The sequence below is a fragment of the Salvelinus fontinalis genome, chromosome 11 (assembly GCF_029448725.1).
Source record: "Salvelinus fontinalis isolate EN_2023a chromosome 11, ASM2944872v1, whole genome shotgun sequence".
Lineage (NCBI taxonomy): Eukaryota > Metazoa > Chordata > Actinopteri > Salmoniformes > Salmonidae > Salvelinus > Salvelinus fontinalis.
Genome location: NC_074675.1, coordinates 13,959,564 through 13,985,487, shown reverse-complemented (window position 1 = coordinate 13,985,487; position 25,924 = coordinate 13,959,564). Strand labels below are relative to the sequence as shown.

Sequence of the window (25,924 nt, the reverse complement as noted above, 5' to 3'; positions counted from 1 at the left end):
TGGGGTACTCCCTTGGTGACAGGCAGTGGCTGAGACAGCAGATTTTCTGACTTTATACACTGCACTCTTTGAGAGAGGTAGTTAGCAAACCAGGCCAAAGACCACTTAAAGACGCCAATACTCCTTAGCCGGCCCACAAGAATGAAATGGTCTACCGTATCAAAAGTTTTGGCCAAGTCAATAAAAATAGAAGCACAATATTGCTTAGAATCAAGGGCAATGGTGACATCATTGAAAACCTTTAAGGTTGCAGTGACACATCCATAACCTGAGCGGAAACCAGAGAATACCCGAGAGAATACTATAGACATCAAGAAAGCCAGTTAATTGGTTATTGACAAGTTTTTCCAACACTTTTGATAAACAGGGCAAAATAGAAATAGGCCTATAACATTTAGGATCAGCTTGATCTCCCCCTTTAAATAAAGGACGAACTGTGGCTGCCTTCCAAGCAATGGGAACCTCCCCAGAAAGGAGAGACAGGTTAAAAAGGTTGGAGATAGGCTTGGCAATGATAGGAGCAGCAACCTTAAAGAAGAAAGGGTCTAAACCATCTGACCCAGATGGTTTTTGGGGTCAAGTTTAAGGAGCTCCTTTAGCACCTCAGACTCAGTGACTGCCTGCAGGGAGAAACTTTGTAGTGGGGCAGAGGAAAAAGAGGGAGAAGCATCGGGGATCGTCCCATTAGAAGGGGTGGGAGATGAGGAAATGTTGGACAGGCAAAGAGGCATGACTGAGTCAAATAGGAATCATGACTTAATGAAGTGGTGATTAAAGAGCTCAGCCATGTGCTTCTTGTCAGTAACAACCACATCATCAACATTAAGAGACATGGGCAGCTGTGAGGAGGAAGGTTTATTCTCCAGGTCTTTAACCGTTTTCCAGAACTTTTTGGGGTTAGACCCAGAGAGAGAGAACTGCTCCTTAAAGTAACTAACTTTGGCCTTCCGGATAGCCTGAGTGCACTTATTTCTCATTTGCATGAATGAGAAATAAGTCAGCTTGAGTATGCATGTGCCGAGTCTTTCGCCAAATGCAATTCTTGAGGTGGAGTAACTCTACAAATCACGGTCGAACCAGGGGCGGAACCTGTTTTTAATTCTAATTTTCTTTATGGGGGCATGTTTGTTAACAATACCACTGAAAATATCAAAAAAGAAGGTCCAAGCGTCTTTGACAGAGGGGAGATCAAGCTGATTCTATACCATTTTACAGAGGCCAGTTCATGAAGGAAGGCTTGCTCATGAAAGTTTTTTAGCAAGCGTCTATGACAAATCTGCACAGGTCGTTTCACTGAGCAGCCATTACGAACACAGGCTATAAAACAGTGATCACTAAGCTCATTACCGAAAACACGAGACTGATACCTATCACCATTATTTGTGAGGATAACATTGAGGAGAGTAGCCTTTTCTGGGTGTTTGGAGTCATACCTTGTGTGATTGGTGAAAATCTGAGAAAGATTTAGGGAGTCCCATTGCTTTAGGACTTGGTCAGGTGGATTAAGCATGTCCCAGTTTAGGTCACCTAGCAGGACAAATTCAGACTTAGTGTAAGGGGCCAGGAGAGAGCTTAGGGCAGGTAGGGTACAGGCCGGTGCTGATGGAGGACGATAGCACCCAGCAACAGTCAACAAAGAGCTAAACTTAGCGAAATAAAAAACGTCCCTTTTTCAGGACCCTGTCTTTCAAAGATAATTTGTAAAAATCCAAATAACTTCACAGATCCTCATTGTAAAGTGTTTAAACACTGTTTCCAATGCCTGTTCAATGAACCATAAACAATTAATGAACATGCACCTGTGGAATGGTCGCTAAGACACTAACAGCTTACAGACGGTAGACAAATAAGGTCACAGTTATGACAATTTAGGACACTAAAGAGGCCTTTCTACTGACTCTGAAAAACACCAAAAGAAAGATTCCCAGGGTCCCTGCTCATCTGCGTGAACGTGCCTTTGGCATGCTGCAAGGAGGCATGAGGACTGCAAATGTGGCCAGGGCAATAAATTGCAATGTCTGTACTGTCTGTACTAAGACAACGCTACAGGGAGACAGGATGGACAGCTGATCGTCCTTGCAGTGGCAGACCACATGTAACAACACATGCACAGGATCGGTACAGGATGGCAACAACTGCCAAAGTTACACCAGGAACGCACAATCCCTCCAGCAGTGCTCAGACTGTCCGCAATAAGCTGAGAGATGCTGGACTGAGGGCTTGTAGGCCTGTTGTAAGGCAGGTCCTCACCAGACATCACCGGTAACAACATCGCCTAAGGGCACAAACCCACCGTCGCTGGACCAGACAGGACTGGCAAAAATTGCTCTTCACTGACAAGTCGCGTTTTTGTCTCACCAGGGGTGATGGTCGGATTCACGTTTATCGTCAAAGGAATGAGCGTTACACCGAGGCCTGTACTCTGGATCGATTTGGACGTGGAGGGTCGTTCATGGTCTGGGGCGGTGTGTCACAGCATCATCGGACTGAGTTTGTTGTCATTGCAGGCAATCTCAACGCTGTGCGTTACAGGGAAGACATCCTCCTCCCTCATGTGGTACCCTTCCTGCAGGCTCATCCTGACATGACCCTCTAGCATGACAATGCCACCAGCCATACTGCTCGTTCTGTGCGTGATTTCCTGCAAGACAGGAATGTCAGTGTTCTGCCATGGCCAGCGAAGAGCTCAGCTCTCAATCACATTGAGCACGTCTGGGACCTGTTGGATCGGAGGGTGAGGGTTAGGGCCATTCCCCCCAGAAATGTCCGGGAACTTGCAGGTGCCTCGGTGGAAGAGTGGGGTAAAATCTCACAGCAAGATGTGGCAAATCAGGTGCAGTCCATGAGGAGGAGAAGCACTGCAGTACTTAATGCAGCTGGTGGCCACAATAGATACTGACTGTTACTTTGATTTTGACCCTCCCCCCCTTTGTTCAGGGACACATTATTCAATTTCTGTTAGTCACATGTCTGTGGAACTTGTTCAGTTTATGTCTAAGTTGTTGAATCCTGTTATGTTCATACAAATATTTACACAGTATGTTGAAAATAAATGCAGTTGACAGTGAGAGGACGTTTCTTTTTTTGCTGAGTTTATTTGAAAGTTTAATGCTTAAAACCAGCAAATCAAATTGTTTGGGGACAGACTTGATGGAGACAACCGAGCACTGAAGGTGATCCTTTGTCACGATCGTCTATAGGAGAGAGTGAGGACCAAGGCGCAGCGCGTGAAAAGAACATCTTCTTTTATTAAGAAGAGAACAAACACAAAACGAAACCACTTTAACAAAATAACAAACAGACGACCGTGAAGCTAAGAATGAACTAGTGCATACATGCAACATAGAACATCGACATAGACAATTCCCCACAAACAGCTAAAGCCTATGGTTACCTTAAATATGGCTCCCAATCAGAGACAACAATAACCAGCTGTCTCTAATTGAGACCCAATTCAGGCAACCATAGACTTTCCTAAACACCTACACTCAACCATAGACACAGCTAGACAACTATACTAAACATAAACCCAACTACTCTAAATAAACCCCCTAAACCTTACAACCACCCTAGACACTACAAAACCCACATAAATTACCCATGTCACACCCTGACCTAACTAAAATAATAAAGAAAACAAAGAATACTAAGGCCAGGGCGTGACATAACCCCCCCCTTAAGGTGCGAACTCCGGGCGCACCAGCACATAGTCTAGGGGAGGGTCTGGGTGGGCGTCCTTCCATGGCGGCGGCTCCGGTACTGGTCGTGGTCCCCACCCCACCATAGTCACTACCCGCTTACGTAGCCTCCTCCAAATGACCACCCTCCCCCTCAACCCCACTGGATTAAGGGGCAGCACCGGATTAAGGGGCAGCACCGGACTAAGGGGCAGCACCGGACTAAGGGGCAGCACCGGACTAAGGGGCAGCACCGGACTAAGGGGCAGCACCGGACTAAGGGGCAGCACCGGACTAAGGGGCAGCACCGGACTAAGGGGCAGCACCGGGGTAAGGGGCAGCACCGGGGTAAGGGGCAGCTCCGGACTGAGGGACGGCAGCTCCGGACTGAGGGACGGATCCTGGCTGGATGACTGCTCTGGCTGATCTTGGCTGGACGGCTCTGGCGGATCCTGGCTGGACGGCTCATGGCTGGCTGACGGATCTGGCTGATCCTGTCTGGTTGGCGGCTCTGGCAGATCCTGTCTGGTTGGCGGCTCTGGCAGATCCTGTCTGGTTGGCGGCTCTGGCAGATCCTGTCTGGTTGGCGGCTCTGGCAGATCCTGTCTGGTTGGCGGCTCTGGCAGATCCTGACTGACGAATGGCTCGAAGCGGCTCCTGACTGACTAACGGCTCTGACGGCTCGGGACAGACGGGCGGCTCTGACGGCTCGGGACAGACGGATGGCTCAGACGGCGCTGGGGAGACGGATGGCTCAGACGGCGCTGGGGAGACGGATGGCTCAGACGGCGCTGGGGAGACGGATGGCTCAGACGGCGCTGGGGAGACGGATGGCTCAGACGGCGCTGGGGAGACGGATGGCTCAGACGGCGCTGGGGAGACGGATGGCTCAGACGGCGCTGGGGAGACGGATGGCTCAGACGGCGCTGGGGAGACGGATGGCTCTGGCCGGAATAGGCGCACTGTAGGCCTGGTGCGTGGTGCCGGAACTGGAGGCACCGGGCTAAGGACACACACCTTCAGGCTAGTGCGGGGAGAAGGAACAGGGCATACTGGACCCTGGGAACGCACATTAGGCCTAGTGCGTGGTGCCGGAACTGGTGGTACCGGGCTGGGGACACGCATCTCAGGGCTAATGCGGGGAGCAGCAACAGGATGCACAGGACTCTGGAGACGCACAGGAGGCTTGGTGCGTGGTGCCGGAATTGGTGGTACCGGGCTGGAGACACGCATCTCAGGGCTAATGCGGGGAGCAGCAACAGGGCTCTGGAGACACACTGGAAGCCTGGTGCGTGGTGTAGGCACTGGTGGAACTGGACTGGGGCGGGAAGGTGGCGCCGGAAATACCGGACCGTGCAGGCGTATTGGCTCCCTTGAGCATTGAGCCTGCCCAACCTTACCTGGTTGAATGCTCCCTGTCGCCCGACCAGTGCGGGGAGGTGGAATAACCCGCACCGGGCTATGTAGGCGAACCGGGGACACCATGCGTAAGGCTGGTGCCATGTAAACCGGCCCAAGGAGACGCACTGGTGGCCAGATATGTAGGGCCGGCTTCATGACATCCGGCTCAATACTCAATCTAGCCCTGCCAGTGCGGGGAGGTGGAATAACCCGCACCGGGCTATGCACACGTACAGGAGACACCGTGCGCTCTACTGCGTAACACGGTGTCTGCCCGTACTCTCGCTCTCCACGGTAAGTACAGGGAGTAGGCGCAGGTTTCCTACCTGACTTCGCCACTCTCTCTTTAAGCCCCCCCCCCAAGAAATTTTTTGGGTTTTCTCACAGGCTTCCTACCGCTTCGTCGTGCTGCCTCCATACGCCGGTATCCCTCCTCGCACTGCGCCAGAGAATCCCAGGCGGGCTCCGGCACTCTCCCTGGGTTGATCGCCCACCTGTCGATCTCCTCCCACGTAGTGTAGCTCAGATCCTTTTCCTGCCTCCGAGCTAGCTCCTGTTGATAATTCGTTTTACTGGAGACAGGAGAACAAGAGGAGACATATGACAAGGTGTATAATTTCATAATAAGGCAGATTTATTCAAGTGTAAAAATATTAGGCAAAGCGTGCGGCACGGCTCTTTCTGTCTGATTCGTATGAAATCGTCCGGAAAGAGGTAGTTTCAACAGTTGTACAGTTTTATATAGACAACAAGCAAAGTAGGTTGATCTGGAAGTCTGGCCTTCCGATTGGTCGATCTGGGTCTTGGGTAGTCCTGAACAGGCCTGGTGTCAACGTTCCATTGGTTCCTGAGATAGTTCTTTGTCTTGAGCTCCAACCTTGAGTTGTGTGTGTCTGTGGTTATCATGGGGGAGGGGAATTATGTGTGTCTGTAGTTGGTGTCTTAATAAGTCCAGCATATGTCCAAGAGAAATGAGGAGTATGTGTATTTTGTATAAAAGATGACTTATGTTGAAATGTTGTTATTACTAGTTTCCAGTCTCTATTACAATTTCTTACACTCCTCATATCGCTGCCTCTCTGCTTTCGCTCAGCTTTGGGGCGGTTATATTCTCCTGGTTCTTCCCGGTCCAGAATTTCCTCCCATGTCCATGAATCCTTGCGCTGCTCCTGTTGCCGCTTTTCGCGCTGCTTGATCCCGCATAGGTGGGGAATTCTGTCACGATCTTCTATAGAAGAGAGTGAGGACCAAGGCGCAGCGCGTGAAAAGAACATCTTCTTTTATTAAGAAGAGAACAAACACAAAACTAAACCACTTTAACAAAATAACAAACAGACGACCGTGAAGCTAAGAATGAACTAGTGCATACATGCAACATAGAACATCGACATAGACAATTCCCCACAAACAGCTAAAGCCTATGGTTACCTTAAATATGGCTCCCAATCAGAGACAACAATAACAAGCTGTCTCTAATTGAGACCCAATTCAGGCAACCATAGACTTTCCTAAACTCCTACACTCAACCATAGACACAGCTAGACAACTATACTAAACATAAACCCAACTACTCTAAATAAACCCCCTAAACCTTACAACCACCCTAGACACTACAAAACCCACATAAATTACCCATGTCACACCCTGACCTAACTAAAATAATAAAGAAAACAAAGAATACTAAGGCCAGGGCGTGACATCCTTGGTAAAGATTGCTACTCCCCCACCTTTTGAAGATCTGTCTTACCGAAAAAGGTTAGAACCAGAAAGGTTAACACCAGTATTCAAAACACTCTTTCTTAACCACGTCTCTGTGTAACCAGCAGAGAGTCAGAGTCCCGAGTGTGGGAACAAACATAGTCTGTCCCATGGTTGGGTAAAGAAAGTTTGTAGTCAACAAAGTATGCAGGAGTCATGAGGCAAATAGCAAAATGCACAAGAAAAAAGGTAATATTTAAAGACTTGGGGCTAGCCATTGTAAGTTCAAGTCAGTCGCCCCAACAGTGCGTGTGTGCTGGAGGTGAGCGAAAGCTCGGGCGAGACGGGTGAGTGTGATGGAGGTACCTGTACCAGACAGGGGGAGACAGGCCAGGGCAGATGGTGAACAGATCGCCAGGTGGAATCCAAGCAGCAGTGCAGCAGGCAATGGGAGTAGGTGTCACAGTAGGTGTCACACCCACTTGGAAGAAGCTTTCTTGTAGAAAATGCCAGTGAATGGTCTTTGGACAGCAAGACGGGGCTTCAGAGGACGCTTCAAGGACTCCTGACACTTGTTGGGCCCAAAGGCCTTTTACTTCACACCTTAGTGCTAATTGAATTTGTATCTAGCTCAGTTCCAGGTTGGAATGGTGTCCTCAAGTCTCTGCTGTTTGTTGGCTAGAGCATCCTCCCAATACTAAATGACAAAGTGAAAAGAAGGAAACCTGTACAAAATAAAAATATTCAATATCCCTTTGAGCATGGTGAAGTTATAAATTACACTTTGGATGGTGTATCAACACACCCAGTCACGACAAAGTTACAGGCCTTCCTTACTCACTTGTCAGAGAGGAAGGAAACCACTCAGGGATTTTATCGTGAGGCCAATGGTGACTTTAAAACAGTTACAGTTTAATGGCTGTGATAGGAAAACTCTGAGGATGGATCAACAACATTTTAGTTACTCCACAATACTAACTTAAATTACAGTGAAAAGAAGGTAGCCTGTACAGAATAAAAATATTCCAAAACATGCATCCTCTTTGCAGTAAGGCACTAAAGTAATACTGCAAGGAATGTGGCAAAGCAATTACATTTTTGTCCTGAATACAAAGTGTTACACATTACTGAGTACCACTATTCATATTTTCAAGCATAATGGTGGCTGCATCACGTTATGGGTTCGCTTGGAATCCTTACGGATAGGGGAGTTTTCAGGATTAAAAACTAATGGAACTAAGCACAAGCAAAATCCTAGAGGAAAACCTGGTTCAGTCTGCTTCCACGAGAGACTGGGAGATGAATGCACCTTTCAGCAGGACAATCACCTAGAACACAAGGCCCAATCTAAATTGGAGTTGCTTTCCAAGAAGACGGGGAATGTTCCTGAGTGGCTGAGATACAGTTTTGAGTTAAATCTACTTGAAAATCTATGGCTTGACCGGAAAATGTTTGTCTAGCAATGATCAACAACCAATTTGACAGAGCTTGAAGAATTTTGAAAATAATAGTGGGCAAATGTTTCACAATCCAGTTGTGGAAAGCTCTTAGACTTACCCAAAAAGACTTATAGGTGTAATCGCTGCCAAACATGCTTCTACAAGGGGGGACTCAGAGGTGTAAATACTTATGTAAATTAGATCTATCTGAATTTCATTTTCAACAAATTTGCTACAATTTCTGAAAACATGTTTTCCAGTTATGGGGTATTGTGTGTAGATGGGTGAGAAAAATGATATATTTAATCCATTTTGAATTCAGGATTTAACACAACAACGTGGAATAAGTGAAGGGTTATGAACACTTTCTGAAGGCACTGTATGTGATGGAAAGAGCAGGTGTTCCTAATGTTTTGAACACTCAGTGTATAAATTATATTCTTCAAGAATCAATAGGTACATATCATTAATAGTTCAAAAATTGATGTAGCAATTACATATTTTCTATGGCTGTAGAAGATGACCCCTTTAAGATGAGTGCACTAACTGTAAATCGCAAATGAGATTGTCTGCTAAACTAATCAAATGTTATGTAAATGTAATACCCAGTGCCATTTCTTAAAAGGGATGAGATTCAATCCATCCACATTTGCTATGGTATGCATGTCCTAATGAATATTACCGTGATAACCATATAATACTCTTGCAAACTTACATAGCGTAAAACAACAGACTGTCTGAATCAACCCAACTGAAACAAATTTACAGGGCAATCAATGCCAAAATGCCTGTGCTCCAACTCCAGCTTTTAAACTCCCAATTGTAAGGTTCTATATGCGGTACACTCAGGCCTCCTGGTGGCTTGAATTGGAGGTGAAACAGGACACAAATTGTGACAGAAAAATGTAAAACACAAATTCATATTTATCATACTCCAAAAATTCAAACATATTGTACAAAATATTATTTTACATAAATAATATTACTTATTTTCCCCATAAACTGTAGCTGGGTCACATTTGACCCAAATATTCTCATGGGTCATTTTCCACAAAATTTCCTCTTGGCTCACTGAAGTTAGGATATGTACTTACAGTGCCTTCAGAAAGTATTCATACCCCTTGACTTATTCCACATTTTATTGTTTTACAGCCTGAATAAAAAAATGATTGCCTTGAAAACATGTTTGTAGAATTTTTTTTCACATTTATTGAAAATTAAATGCCAAAATATGTAATTTATGCAAGTATTCACACCCCTGAGTCAATACTTTGTAGAAGCACCTTTAGCAGCGATTACAACTGTGAGTCTTTCTGGGTAAGTTTCTTAGAGCTTTCCACACCTGAATTGTGCAACATTTACCCATTATTCTTTAAAGAATTCTTCAAGCTCTGTCAAATTGGTTGTTGATCATTGCTAGATATTGAAACAAACATTTTCAGGTCTTGCCAAAGATTTTCAAGTAGATTTAAGTCAAAACTGTAACTCGGCCACTCAGTATCAGTCAGTCTTCTTGGTAAGCAATTCCAGTGTAGATTTGGCCTTGTGTTTTATGTTATTGTCCCTCTGAAAGGTGAATTCATCTCCCAGTATCTCATGGAAAGTAGACTGAACCAGGTTTTCTTCTAGGGTTTTGCCTGTGCTTAGCGCCATTCCGTTTCTTTTTTATCCTGAAAAACTCCCCAGTCCTTAACAATTACAAACATACCCATAACAAGATGCAGCCACCACTATGCTTGACAATATGAAGAGCGGTACTCAGTAATGTTTTGTATTGGATTTTCTCCAAACATAACACTTTCTATTCAGGACTGTCACGTTCCTGACCTATTTATGTTAGTTTGTTATGTGTGTTAGTTGGTCAGGAGGTGAGGTTGGGTGGGCATTCTATGTTTTCTGTTTCTGTGTTGGTTTTGGGTTGCCTGGTATGGCTCTTAATTAGAGGCAGGTGTTTGGCGTTCCTCTAATTAAGAGTCATATTTAGGTAGGCGTTGTCACAGTGTTCGTTGTGGGTGATTGTCTTCCGTGTCTATGTAATTGTTTGCACCATACGGGACTGTTACGGTTTGTTCGGTTTGTGTAGTCTAATTGTCCTATTCGTGCGTTCTTCTTGTTTTATGTGAGTTCGTCGTATAGGTCTGTCTACACCGTTTGTTGTTTTGTTAGTTTAGTCATTTACGTGTTTTGTTAAATAAATTATGTCGTTAAACTCCACTGCGCCTTGGTTCGATCACTACTCCTCCTTTTCGGTAGAAGAGGAGGAGGACCGCCGTTACAAGGACAAAAAATGTAATTGCTTTGCCACGTTTTTTTTTTGCAGTATTACTTTAGTGCCTTGTTGCAAACAGGGTACATGTTTTGGAATATTTTTATTCTGTACAGGCTTCCTTCTTTTCACTGTCATTTAGGTTAGTATTGTGGAGTAACTACAATGTTGTTGATCCATCCTCAGAGTTCTCCTATCACAGCCATTAAAGTGTAACTGTTTTAAAGTCATCATTGGCCTCATGGAAAAATTCCTGAGCAGTTTCCTTCCTCTCCGGCAACTGAGTTAGGAAGGCCTGTATCTTTGTAGTGACTGGGTGTATTGATAAACCATTCAAAGTGTAATTTTTAACTTCACCATGCTCAAAGGGATATTTAATGTCTGCTTTTTATTTTTACCCATCTACCAATAGGTGCCCTTCTTTGCGAGGCATTGGAAAACCTCCCTGGTCTTTATGGTTGAATCTGTGTTTGAAATTCACTGCACGATTGAGTGACCTTACACATATTTGGATGTGTTGGGTTCAGGGATGAGGTAGTCATTCAAAAATCATGTTAAACACTATTATTGCACACAGAATGAGTCCATGCAACTTATTATGTAACTTGTTAAGCAGATTTTTACTCCTGAACTTATTTAGGCTTGCCATAAAAAAGGGGTTAAATACTTATTGACTCAAGACATTTCAGCTTTTCATTTGTAATTAATTTGTTAAAAAAATATATATACACTCCCGTTCAAAAGTTTGGGGTCGATTAGAAATGTCCTTGTATTTGAAAGATAATTAAAAAAATTGTCCATTAAAATAACATCAAATTGATCAGAAATACAGTGTTGACATTGTTAATGTTGTAAATGACTATTATAGCTGGAAACAGCAGATTTATTATGGAATATCTACATAGGCGTACAGAGGCCCATTATCAGCAACCATCACTCCTGTGTTCCAATGGCACGTTGTGTTAGCTAATCCAAGTTTATCATTCTAAAAGGCTAATTGATCATTAGAAAACCCTTTTGCAATTATGTTAGCACAGCTGAAAACAGTTGAGCTGATTAAAGAAGCAATAAAACTGGCTTTCTTTAGACTAGTTGAGTATCTTGAGCATCAGCATTTGTGGGTTCGATTACAGGCTCAAAATGTCCAGAAACAAAGAACTTTCTTCTGAAACTCATCCGTCTATTCTTGTTCTGAGAAATGAAGGCTATTCCATGCGAGAAATTGCCAAGAAACTGAAGATCTCGTACATCGCTGTGTACTACTCCCTTCACAGAACAGCTTTAACTGGCTCTAACCAGAATAGAAAGAGGAGTGGGAGGCCCCGGTGCACAACTGAGCAAGAGGACAAGTACATTAGAATGTCTAGTTTGAGAAACAGAACCCTCACAAATCCTCAACTTGCAGCTTCATTAAATAGTAGCCGCAAAACACCAGTCTAAACGTCAACAGTGAAGAGAAGACTCTGGGATGCTGGCCTTCTAGACAGAGTTGCAAAGAAAAAGACCTATCTCTGACTGGCGAGGGGAAGATTGGGAAAAAATGTTATGGACAGATGAATCTAAGTTTGAGGTGTTCGGATCACAAAGAAGAACATTCTTGAGACGCAGAAAAAATGAAAAGATGCTGGAGGAGTGCTTAATGCCATCTGTCAAGCATGGTGGAGGCAATGCGATGGTCTGGGGGTGCTTTGGTGGTGGTAAAGTGGGAGGTTTGTACAGGGTAAAAGGGATCTTGAAGAAGGAAGGCTATCACTCCATTTTGCAACGCCATGCCATACCCTGTGGACGGTGCTTAATTGGAGCCAATTTCCTCCTACAACAGGACAATGACCCAAAGCACAGCTCCAAACTATGCAAGAACTATTTAGGGAAGAAGCAGTCAGCTGGTGTTCTGTCTATAATGGAGTGGCCAGCACAGTCACCGGATCTCAACCCAATTGAACTGTTGTGGGAGCAGCTTGACCGTATGGTACATAAGAAGTGGCCATCAAGCCAATCCGACTTGTGGGAGGTTCTTCAGGAAGCATCTGGTGAAATCTCTTCAGATTACCTCAACAAATTGACAACAAGAATAGCAAATGTCTGCAAGGCTGTAATTGCTGCAAATTAAGGATTCTTTGACGAAAGCAAAGTTTGAAGGACACAATTATTATTTAAATTAAAAATTATTATTTATAACCTTGTCAGTGTCTTGACTATATTTCCTATTCATTTTGCAACTTATTTCATGTATGTTTTCATGGAAAACAAGGACATTTCTAAGTGATCCCAAACTTTTGAATGGTAGTGTATGTATATATATATATATATATATATCATTCCACTTTGAAAATATGGGGTATTGTGTGTAGGCCAGAGACAAAAAAAAATCTCGATTTATTACATTTTAAATTCAGGCTGCAATACAACCAAATGTGGAAAAGTCAAGGTGTGTGAATACTTTCTGAGGGCACTGTATCTGTTTCATAATTATTATTATGTTTTTTTTGATCAGATATTGTGCATTTTACCTACATTTCCCCAAAATTCTCATTACCGTAACAGTCCAAAAAAGTAATAAACCAATACCATTCTAATATTTTGTTCACATTTCTCGCCAAATAAAAAAGCCTGAGTTAATCATAACACTGAAAATAAATGTAATTATAAAAAACCTATACAATTATATGAGACTTTTTCCCAGTTTGAGTGTTTTAGCCGTTTTTGTAATGAGAAGGTCAGTTGCGGTAAAGTGGGTGATTGAGAATAAGAACTTCATTCTGAAGGCATTTAAATGAATACATTTACTTAACCTCTACAACTCTAAATGATGCATCATAGGTAAATAAAACTAAATATGATAGTTTAATGTAAATGTCAACGTGTATTACATTTTATGATTTATGGACAAACTACAGCAACATATTTTGTGTTTTATTCAAATAAGTTTGGTTTTTCTAAAGTAAAATTGTATACAATTCTGGACACGAGAATTTAGTCTGGATGCATTTCGATAATGAGAATTTGGTATGAAAATTTACAAAATTCTGTAGAAAGTTAAAAACGGATTCAAAATATACACGTTTGCCAAAAACGATACATCTTAGTCCTTAGAATGATAGTTGATTTATCAGATGCATCATGGTTTTGTAACTCAATTTGCTACAGATATGTTTAAAACTGGTTTCCTGGTAATCACCCAGTTGCTGTTTTGTTCGGTGATTGGACAAATGTAAACCCAGCACGAGGTTACATTCTATGCGCTCTGGAACGCCCGCTAGGACTAGGGACTGGGACCTGCCCAGTTTGTTTTGACGTCTCCTGGAGAAAGGAAGTGGCTTGCAGCAGTTGACATTCGTAGTACGTTTGAGCGACCGGACATGGTTGGAGTTGTTCCGCGGAAGCAACAACAGCAATGAAAACGAATTTGTAGCCACATTATGTTGCACTGGCCTGTAGCCTTTATTGAATATCTCAGCAACTGTGTTGCAAGTGAATGTAGCAGACTAGGAAGTAGGAACGTGGGCCTGAAGAAAATGCCGTCCTCCTGGCTAATGTACATATTTTTATATGTCTTGGTCTGTGATGGAGTTGTAGCACAAGTGGAAAGTAAGTCGTGCTTTTAATATTTTAAAATACAATTGGCAAGAGATTAATTTGTATAACTTTCAGATTACATGAAGGTTGCTGGCTGAAAGCCAATCATACTCTTGCTAACGTCTTATTGTTTTATATGAAGAAGATATATACGCCTTCTTTGAATCAGAGATATCAACTCCACAAACTTAATGAATTGTTAACCATTCCTATGTTTGGAGATGTTACCTATTGTTGCAGTTAGTCTTCACATTGAGGCTGGAGAAATATGAACCACTCTCAAATTCATAGATGGAACTGTGGATGCACGGGCTGATAGTCCATAACATGGACTAACGTTAACTAGTTGTATTTTGAAATGGCATTGTTTGTTTACAAAGACTCATATCAACAAAAACAAACAATGGAATTAAACCTCCTTATTGTTTGGGTTATGATGAAGTGAAGACAGTTGTACGAGTTGCTGGGAAAGTGGAAGCAAAACACTTCAATATGTCTTCAACAGTGAAATAGTTATGTGGAATTAGTCTGGGATTTCAAAAAAGGCTATTATTGTTCATGGTAAAAATATATATGTTTTATCTTTCACTCCATTTCATACCCAGGTTGTATAGGCTATGCAAATGCTACACTAAACATAGGATAAAATGCTGATTGTATACACCCACTCTTGCCATGCCAATATGCACAGCATTCAAAAATAGATATTTCTCTCATGGAATCTAATTCCTTTACTACTACATATAATTGAAATGTAGGGCTAATTACACTGCAAGTGAAATGGTCGCTAGTGAGGCGTCTTTGGATTGGCCCTAGTGAACAGGTTGGATGCCATTGACATATTTAATGCTTGAGAAAGCAGCAGGCATTAGGAATTGTCTGCTTACGTTTTTTTGTTAAACGAATGTTAAACGAATGGAAAAGAACCCATCATGGCAGTCATGCTTCTTTTTCAGTCTCACCTTTAAATCGGTCACGATGAGAATACAGTATACCCATGTGCAAATTACCCTTGTACCCTGACAAACCATCACATGTGTTGGAAGATTCAACAGAGAGAGAGAGAGAGAGAGAAAAGAGACCGGTGAGAAAGACAGGTGACAATTCAGGAGGTATGGACAGACAGAGAGACCAGAAAAGTAGACAGAAGGCTGTACAAAGGATGGGGAAAGTATAAAGTGAAAAAGCATGTGTAATACACAATCAGTGAGAACAACCAGTCGTCTATTTGTTGTCACAATAGTTACAATACAATAATCTGGCCTGCCTTGTTTTTGGTATATGTTGTGGATTAAAGGTGTCATTCTCAGATGTACTTTACTATAAGCTCACATCCTGGATGATGTTGTCACAACCACAGGGGTAACCACATAGTCACGGGACCCTGTGCGAGATTTATCAGTGGGCCGTCAACGGAAATCAGAACAGCAGAACTGGAAAGACATTCCTACTTACGGGTGGCCAACTCATAAAACATTTTAGAAAAAAGCTCAGTGCTGTTATCCTTGCAAGGTGAGGTATTGAGTGGTATTGAAAATAGCGGTGTCAATATTTTTTACCACTACCTTTTTGAGAAAAAAGTGTTACTAGTTAAACAGAATCTCTTTCTCTGAGCGATTGTATTAGTTTAAAACAATATAATTTCCAAATTTGTTGTGCATAGAATATATGTACTGTAGCTCAGTATTTGACTTTTCGATTTTATACAGTCATTTTGGCTCATCTTTAACGGTGTGAATAATTTAGGAATCACTGTATATAATTGAACCTAGTAACAGGTTGTGGATAGCCTGGGAGGATAATGCTGTAACATATATTTCCTCTCTCAGATCGGGTGGTTTTCCTGTTCAACACCTTTCAGAATGTGAATGTGAATGAGAACGAGACAGTGCAGGCAGTGGTCTCCAGAATCCCCCCTGAAGTGGCCTTTATCACCCTCCAGTTCCACACACAGCACAGCAATGCTACGCTGTCCTACACCAGGGTAAGACACTGGCTCACGCACAAACACACATGCTCACAGTAAAATAGATTTATGTAATAGTCTAATTCAGGTCAATGTTCATTCATTCAATATGACATATTACCCTATCAAACATGTACAAACAAACACACACACACACGATTGGCACTGATTGGTCCACTGACTTGTGGAGGGAAGTCAGATGATGTGGAACCAGACGTGTTGCTCATCATGGGAGGAAGATGGGGCATGAGGCAAGGGTAAGATGGCCAATCCTGGCCTTGGTCCCAGATATCCTAAGGATTGGGTGAAGAAACAATCGCCAATCACCCTATCACACACACATTTCTAGTGACCCACTTGCGGCAGAGTCTTGTGAGATTTTCAGACACTCTGAGTAGAGCTGTGGTCATGTGTTAGGCTGGTCACAAGCTCTTTGGTGCTGACGGAAAACTTTGTGAACGCCTTTCCCTCTTTCTACTGAAAACGCTTTGAACTAACTCAAAGTAGTCGTAACTCAAAGTAGTTGTAACACAAGTAATTCAAAGTAGTCGTAAGTCAAAGTAGGTGTAACACAAGTAAGTCAAAGTAGTCGTAAGTCAAAGTAGTCGTAACTCATGGTGGGAATAGGCTAAAGCAGTAAACTGTAGTGAAGTCAACAATGAAAACTGTCCCCAACTGTTAAGGGGCAAATGTACCAAACACAGCATAGACAGTTAATGAGTGTCGTCTGGAAGTGAATATCACTACAAGTCCTTTCTCCACTGTCTGTCAAAACCATCTGGCAGGTATAGCCTACAGCTCGGTGAGAAGAGGTGGTCAGTCGGGCGTCTGTGCATATTTCAGTAGTACTTTACATTACAGCACTGAATAAAGCAGTAATAACATGGTGGTAGTATGGTAACTACTACGTTAGAGTTACTCACAATGGAGACATTATTTGCCAGGATACATAGAAAATTGAGAGCAACTGAAACTTTCAGGCAAATCAGTGCATTGAAATCAACTTAAGATTGACTTAGAGCTTTAGAACACGGGTCTTCGTGGGATTTCAGGCTTTGGTTTGGCGACTGAGTTGGATGGATTAGGGCTGTGTTGTTGACTGACTATTTGAGTGATTTTCTGGTTGTCTGGTTGACTACTTTGGGCAGATGCCAGGGCTGGGCCTCTCTCTAACAGCGGTGGACTCAGGCCTTCTCTCACCCCTGATTCCCGGTCAGACCAAGCTCTCCTGGTTCCTGCTGGCCCCTGATGGGGACTCTGTGGCTGGCACTGGGGTCATCCTCCCCTACACCAGCTCTGGTATGTATGCCCTTCCATCATCCATCTCCGCTTCCCAAAATAATCCACCAATTCCTCTCAATTTTAGGTGGCCTCCCACTATCTGTCAAGGGGCTACAGTATGTTGCCTTACATCACTGTTAGCATTCCAGGATATTTTACCTCTCACTACTCACCCTCAATCCACCATTGTTTTAACCACTCCATATACCATGTCAAAACAATAGCAAGAGTATCTAGTAGATGTGGAGCCTGTTTCAAACAAACCCCAAAACAAAGAATGTCAGGTAGATTATTGAACAAAACAAATAGTCAACTGAGAACAAATTTCAAAGCTGTTTTGTCTTCCACCAAAATGATTGTATCTGTGTAGAGTAATCTGCACTCTACAACTTCTCCACAGTCACCAGTAGGCCATCTGCATAGACCAATGGTACAAACTCTCAACAGTCTGCTACTGCTACTACTGCACTGTCAATGGACTTCAAGAAAAAACAGTGACTTGATTGGCTGGTTTTAATGACATGTTTTCTCTCTCTCTGCAGACCCAGTCCCTGGAGCTTGTAATCTGGAGTTTGACCTGGACATTGACCCAAATGTCTATCTCCACTACAACATTTTTGAGACTACTATCCGCTTTGCACCTGCAAATATTGGATATTCAAGGTAACAACACACTAGAGGGTTTATGTATGAGCATCTTGGATTTAATCACTTCTGTCTCACTGCAAACAAATGTGTGGCAGGGCACTGCATATGTTTTTGTTTATACGTTTTAAAGTTAACCCTGGTGAAAAGTCAACAATTAGCCAAATAAATTGTCCTGTGCCTGAAAGACAATGCATTCTAATGAGTGCATTATGTGCTGTCCTACATTTGTGTGGCTTTCGTTGTGGTGGAAGCAGAGTAAGAAATGTTTTAATGCCAGGGCTCTGGCTAGGAATGTGCTTTAGTAGAGAAAATAGATTTACCCACAAGTGGAGAGGTACAGTGATTGCAACCCAACCGCTTCAGCATTTTGGGAGAGGGAAATCATTGATATTTTCTTATGTAAATAAAGAAAATACGTTGTTGCTATTAATCAGGCTATGGTGTGATAATGATCATAAGAGTTGGCAAGACAGCCCAAACAGATCTGGTTGACCAGGATATGGGAAGTGCTGGCTTTTAGTATTTCCACATACAGTACCTACTCACTCGCATTACACGGACCGCAGAGTGGAAACACACACAAAATTCTGTCAGGGCCAAGCAGACTGCAGAGAGGAAAACACACTTCCTGTTGTGCATCAAGCAGCTATAATTTAACATTGGCCTGTGGTCTGTAGACTGAACTGTATCTAAATTTACCAGGAACAAAAATAAACAGATTTTGAAAAGCAGTGACTCAAAAAGCAAAAGACCAAAGAGGTCTAGGAAGGTCTGGGGTAGTCTGTGGTGAAACAAAAAAAGAGTCACAAAGATTTGGAATGAGACAGTGATGGGGACACTTATTTTGTGTAGTCTCTAAATTGTATTTAAAAAAAGAAAGAGACTCCGGCCCTTTCTGTTGCAGTTTCATATTGCTGTGTTATTATTATTTGTGATGGCTTTTCTGAGCCATCTTATTTCATTGTGAAAAATGTTGAATTTTTTTAAATAGAAAAAATCTACAACATTTCTGTTTAAAGCTAGAATCCTTAATAGGCGAAAGTGCCATGTCCGTTTAGGATATTACAACAACAGAGAAGTTACTGTAAACAACCACTGTTTTTCTCCTTTGACATCACTGTATACGCGATAGAACAGCCAAATATGCAGTGCATTCTTTTTTACCCCACTGCCAGACTCTTCTCTGCTCTGTTTTCACCAACAAAACAATAACAAAGGCACTGGGGGGCAAACAGTGGTGCTGTTTCCCCAAATGCGTATTCGTACTTTAAAGAAAACTTTCAGAATCCATTGTGAACTGACCTCTGTTTTCACCTCCTCAGGGGCTCCAATCCGCCCGCCTGTGACACTGAAGTAGGTGAAAACACTCGATGGCGCCTGAGGTATGACATCTACCAGTACTTCCTGCCTGAGAGCGACCTTTCAGAGCAGAGCCTCATCACCAGCATCCAGAGTGTGGCCAATGTGCAGACCATGAGAGAGCATGGGAAAAGGGTGAGTTGATAGATAAGTGTGAATGTAGTGCAAAATGGACATGTATAAAAATACAGATTAGGATTGTAGACTGTAAACTTGCTGGTTGTGGTGTAATGGTATGGTGAGCTTTTCTCATTTTTTTTCTCCCTGTAGCTCATGACACTATCATCCAATGATAAGACAGAGGTAGTGTTTAGCTCCATCCCGGGCCAGGGTGTTATCTACTCTGTCATAGTCGGAGACCCAGTGCTTAACACCTCTTCCTCGTATATCCCTGTCCACACCTACGCCTGCAGCTTCTCCTCCACTCTGGATGGCTGTGACACTCTGGGTAAGTGGGACAACCAGCACTGGGCCAAAGGGTCTTTTTGCAGGGAAACGTCAGTCAATATATGTCTATAATGGAGACATTTCCAAAGATATCTGAGTATTCCTGTCTGAATTCCCGGGGCCTTATTCAATGAGACTTGTTGTTGAGTGGAAGAAGAGCATAATGTCATTCTACACAGAAGACGTTTACTGTACTGCAATTGTTCTGGCTGAGACCTTGAGGGCTATTTCCGTGGAAATCTTATGGAATGCACCTTGAAGGACAGCATGCATTTAAGACCAGGGAAGATCAACACCAGTCCCCTGGGAATATGTTGTCAGCTGATTTCAGCCTCTATTTTGATTGGCAACTGACTTATGAACCAATATGTCAACTCTTGTCAACAGTAACACACTGTATTTGAGCAATAAGAAATTTCAGAGCAGGAGAAAAAAGACAAACAGTTGACACAGTGTCTCTTGTTTGACCAACAACAAGTTAGACCAACTATGGGGAAAGACAGAATGACTAAAGGCTGATGTACTTTCTTTTCTTCTAGGGAAGATATCCACAAGGATCTTCTTCACCATCGCTGGTTTAGCTGGCCTCTTCGTGTGCTTCTGTGGGCACCGCTTTTTCAAATGTGGTGAGTAGGGGGGAAACAAGTGTTGACATACCAAGTTTTCCACTACATCATTGGAAGATACGTCTGGGAAGTCCAGGGCTTTTCCTCCCTGTAGAACACCAGTAATAAATAGCCGCTCCCAACTAGCTGCATCCCAGTTATTTATGGTTTGTGAAAGTCCAACTCTCATTTAAAGTTCATGCCAGCCAGCTAATGAAAATATGGGCTGGAGGTTAAAGGTCTTTTTGTAAACTGTGGCTCCCACATAATGGGCAAAAATAATGTGAAAGAAAAATAATAAATAGACCTTTCGCTGGTCATGTTTTTAGTCCAGTAGCACGTTTAATCTGGGTCTGGGAAACCAGTCGTAGATGTCATGCTAGAAAATATGTGTTTACTGTGTTGCTCTCCCGTATGAAACTTTCCTCCCTTGTTCCCCTCTCTATCTTCCTCTCTCTTTAGAGCTATTCTGTATGGGCTTTGGCTTTGCAGCGTTCCTTTTTTTTGTCCTGATCACAAGAACTACAAAACTGGACTATGACAGTAAGTTTAAGTGATTTCTAATGAACATAAGAAGATTGTTGACCTTGTCAGCCAGGTTGATAAGGATATTAAATATGTTTTTTTTTTCTATAGTAAACATTGGCTTCAATTTATTTGGTCATATGCTTGTTCAGTTATCTCTGTACTCCCTCTGTAGTTTTTAATGCGTCATGCTTGTTCAGTTATCTCTGTACTCCCTCTGTAGTTTTTAATGCGTCATGCTTGTTCAGTTATCTCTGTACTCCCTCTGTAGTTTTTAATTCGTCATGCTTGTTCAGTTATCTCTGTACTCCCTCTGTAGTTTTTAATGCGTCTCCAAAGCATACAGTATTTTGGAATGAAATTAGCCATACAAACTGGCTTTGCGGCCAGACAAATTGCATTAATCGTCACAGGTCTTTCAGAAATGCGAATTAGATAGTCATGCCATATCAATATGATTTCCCCCCAAAATTATCCTATTTTAATTTGGAAGCTCCAGTCGGTGCCCCCTGAAAGCATAGAGTTTTTCTGTGATTCAATCAGGTCAGCTCAGTTGAAAGAAACTCCTGTTGGTCTCCTTAACTGGGAAATGCAATCAGATTAGCCAGTGCTAAATCAGTACAGTTGTTACAGTGATATTTCATTTAAAAAAATGTATGTAACCTTTGTTTAACTAGGCAAGTAAGTTAAGAAACTTATACAAACTTATTTACAATGACGGCCTAGTTCAGTGGCAGAACGACAGACCTTGCCAGCTCGGGGATTCGATCTAGCAACCTTTCGGATACTGGCCCAACACTCTAACCACTAGGCTACCTGCCGCCCCACATGCCATCTAAAAGGCAGAGCAAAACATGTCACGTATGCATTTTATGCTTATGTTACAGTTTGTGTATTTTGATTTGGAGAAACCTAGAATGGCTTGCATGGGTGTTTGTGCTCCCCATATGCAAGGTGATGTCAGTGTTGGCTTGTATATGTGTTAGTCATAGAGGATGGCGGTGAGCGTATGAATTCAGAATTACACACTCGAACCCTAATGTGATTTGGTCAGTGGTGGAGCTGATGGATGGGTGGCAGAATTCATCCAGGATGCAATGGGAAACTTCCCCAGTGCACAACACACAGTTCAGTGTGAAACAACACATTTCTGCATAGAACAAACATCTCACTGTAAAAGCACGTTCCAGTAATTAAGTTGGCGCACGGGTTCCATCATGCTGAAGAGCACATGGTTTAGTGTAAAGACAATTTAAAGAATGTTAATCTATCTGTAGAGCAGTTGAGTTTAGAATTGATGGAGAAATTCCTGGACTTGCTTTCATTTATTTGGGGTCAGTCTGAGTTGGACCTCTTGCCAGAAGCTCAGGTTCTCATTCTTCTATAGCTCTATGAAAAATAAAGATATTTTTCCAACTCCCTCTCCGTCTGACCCTGACAGAAGTGTCTGTGTTTCCTCCCTGCAGTCCGTCTGACCCTGACAGAAGTGTCTGTGTTTCTTCCCTGCAGTCCGTCTGACCCTGACAGCAGTGTCTGTGTTTCCTCCCTGCAGTCCGTCTGACCCTGACAGAAGTGTCTGTGTTTCCTCCCTGCAGTCCGCCTGACCCTGACAGAAGTGTCTGTTTCCTCCCTGCAGTCCGTCTGACCCTGACAGAAGTGTCTGTGTTTCCTCCCTGCAGTCCGCCTGACCCTGACAGCAGTGATTGGCGTAGTGGGGGGAGTTATCCTGGTGATGAGCTGGTGGCGCTTCGGCTCAGTTATGTCCTGTGTCGTCGTCGTCGGTCTCATGTTGGGGTTCCTCATCTCCTCCATTGTCTTCTTCACGCCTGTCGGTAAAAGAACCAAAAAACACCTATGTCAGATTATTATTTATTTGATTGACTAGTTCAAGCAGGATAATGCTCAATCAGATGAATGTTGTATGACACAGAAAATATTGTGACAACGTTGTAAAAAAAATTCTCATCACTTCCATAGGTGACATACAGGTGTTCCGTTCGAATGTGGTGTTCTGGGTGACGTTCAGCTGCATCGTGGTGGGGGTACCACTCTTCTTTGTCCGCTGGCCAAGAGAGGTAGGCCCTGATCCCTGCCCTTCTGCACTTTCTTTACAGTGGTTGTCCAATTCAACGCCATAGTCCCCTCCCACTTTAAACTCAAGAAGGGCTTAGAACTTTCAAAGATTTGTGAGGACAAATATGGAAATGGAGCCTCTGGGTAAAATTGCTGTGTGGGTGTTGTCTGTCTGCAGGGTAACATCACTACGTGTGGTGTAGCTGGAGCCTATGCTGTGGTGCTGGCTGTGAATGCTTACATCTATACCAGCCTCTCCTACATCACCCTTAACATCCTCAAACGCTTCCTCAACGACAACTTCAGCAAGGCCTTTACTGATGTGCCTTTCCAGGACATTGGTGAGTAAAATCACTTCAGAGAGTTTTCTTTTATTTAACCTGCAGGCAGGCCATATGTTGTGCACCCGATTTTGACCTTTCAACCTAACATACTGTTGTCCTCTTGGTCTTCCAGATTTCATCATGATCACAGTGTGGGTGGTTCTGGGTGTGTCTGGTATCGTGCTACAGCTCTACCGGGAACGCACACGGCCCTTCTTCCCCCCCAGCCCTTACCTCATGTGGCTGCAAGAGCGGGAGCGACGCAAGACCAACGTTCTGGACCCAAGCCACCACACGTCCTCACTCCCTTCCCGTCTCCTCGCCCGTGCCCGACAGCTGACTGGCAGGAGAGAGTCCGCTGGCGAGTGCACACCCCTCCTCCTTTAAACCCACCCACTCAACTTAGACCCATTTTACCCAGCAAGGTAGACAGATTCACCCCACTAGGAGGTTGCTATGGGGCATGGGCTCTCTATCTACAGGGGAAGCACCATTGCGTTTGGAGTCTTTCTATGCCAGATAATGGATGTTTTCATTCCTTTGATGATGGTAACAGTCCATTAAAGTAGTGTTTATATGCCTGGGGAGGAACTTTGCCACAGAGTGCACACAGAGAATTTTCAAAGCATTATTTTCGAGCATGATTTGTTTAACTTCCTCAGTCTTGTGGTATATGGCTGCATGTTTTTAGACGGTACTGAGGAAGTTGTTACCGCTGCAACTTAATATTGTGCCAAAATAGTTGGGCACTATCTCCCCTAGTACATCACAGTGCCTTTAAACAACAAGGGTTACAGCATACCGGTATGGGCAACATATGTGTTTTAATACCACTAAAAAGCACAAGAAAACATTTGGAACAGTAAGATGCAGACACATCATGCAGACACTCTTTTTGAGATGGCTTTGACAGCAACATTTGGTTGGTAGGTATTCATTTTAGTGTACAAGTAAGTATACTTTGTTTATCTTAATACCACTCAATGAAATTGGAGGGCATATGTCCCCCGAGTTTTAATGAGTATGACACCACTGTCAGGGAGTTCTGGGTATGCCCATTTTGGCTCCAATGGCTTAATTGTTTTTAATGTTTTGTCAACATTTTCGTACGCAAAATGGTCACTTTTACACCATGTTTTGTAAAACTGTGTATTTAGAGGCCACTATTTTTTTCTTTTCTTTTTACAAATATGAACAATTACATTTTTAAGAAATATGAGATGTTTATATTAAAATATGCATGTGTTTTGGGGCCCCTTTTTGCGAAACGTAGTTGTTGAATCGAACACTTAGTGGTATGGGTGGGAACTTGCAGCCTAAAATGTATCCTCTTGATTTCATGGACATGTTTGATAGCACTCTAAAATCATAAACCACAAGTGGTAGGTGGATCCTGAGCACTGATGTTTATAGGAAATGGTGATATAGCTAAGCAATTCATGAGTGTTTTTTACAGTAGCAGGAAGAGCAAACTACAAGTGCCACAGCCTCTATTGCTCTGTCAGGTGGCCTAACGCTTCATTAAAGTGGGCCTGCTGTTTATGTTCTCTATTGCCAGCTTTCGTTTGGTAAAGCATTTTCAGTGTTTCCCCTGACTTTTTTTAGCAGTGGTGCAAGGGTAGCTGGGTGGGTGCATTGCTAGTATTGTAAGCACAATGTCCTGCCAGCTGTTCCCATAGACCTCCAATCATTGAGCCAATGACTATCCCTTTAAAAGCGCGTCTCAGCAATTTATTACAGCGGTGGCAACAATTTAGCAGAGGTGGGCCACCGTTGCTAAATGAACCTAGGGGAAACACTGATTTTAAGGCAGTCCAATATGTGTTTTGTGGGACTTTTTCTGTATGTTCTTTCTCTCTCATTACCCACCCAGTATGTGATTTGGTATGAAAAGCTGGCTTATTGAGGCATTAATGATGTGTACAGGAGTTTGCCTTCAGTCACATGACATGGTTTATTAATGCATTCCATGACCAATGTCAGTTTTTCCTCCAAATGTTCAGTAATATTGAAACTTAAGTGGATAATTTAAGAGGTTATTTTCCCTCTTGTGCAAAACAGCAAGGTATCATCAGATGCAGTGTAATATCCCACCAGTGATTTTGTAAATCCTCGCCATTTGCACACGACGGGATGTTGAATTAAAATTTGACAGGGAATTTATTGATCTTTTATGATTAGCAGAATCACCTGACAGGATTCAGATTAGGATTACAATGTCAAGGATGGGATAGACTGAAATGCAGGTAGAACTGGCCATTGCTACTTTTCTCAGAGTTTCCAAACCAAAACACACAGGGGTGTGAGGGCGCCGACATTGTAAAATTATAGCCATACTGTTGAAATTCCTCACTAGGAAATGCTTCTATGCACTAAGATTACTGATGAAGCTTTCTTAAAGGTCAAGGTTACCTTTCAGTATTTTTCACTACAGCTCTTAGGTACTTACCTTTATGTGCCATGTCTTGTTTTAAAATGGGCTGTTTGTCTATAGTGTTTTTGTTGTGTGAGAAATTTGATAAATTGTTTTTCCTAAAAATCACTTGTTCGTTTCTCTGCTCCTCGTCCCAAAGTTTGTCATCAGTTAAGTTGTGATGTATCATGCTGCAACCATTAGGTCCAATTGACAGTCTACATACA

General features: G+C 42.9%; 1 protein-coding gene across 1 annotated transcript; it reads left to right on the top strand.

The window, feature by feature from the left end:
* Positions 1-13,742: 13,742 nt before the first annotated feature.
* LOC129865093 (transmembrane 7 superfamily member 3-like) lies at positions 13,743-25,826 on the top strand. The gene is made up of 12 exons (XM_055937577.1): positions 13,743-14,069; positions 15,887-16,041; positions 17,172-17,322; positions 17,847-17,967; positions 19,275-19,446; positions 19,582-19,759; positions 20,298-20,384; positions 20,826-20,906; positions 22,568-22,720; positions 22,866-22,963; positions 23,140-23,302; positions 23,418-25,826. Exons 1-12 carry the CDS (start codon positions 13,901-13,903, stop codon positions 23,669-23,671), a joined length of 1,782 nt encoding a protein of 593 aa, XP_055793552.1. The 5' UTR covers positions 13,743-13,900; the 3' UTR covers positions 23,672-25,826.
* The last annotated feature ends 98 nt before the right edge of the window (positions 25,827-25,924 follow it).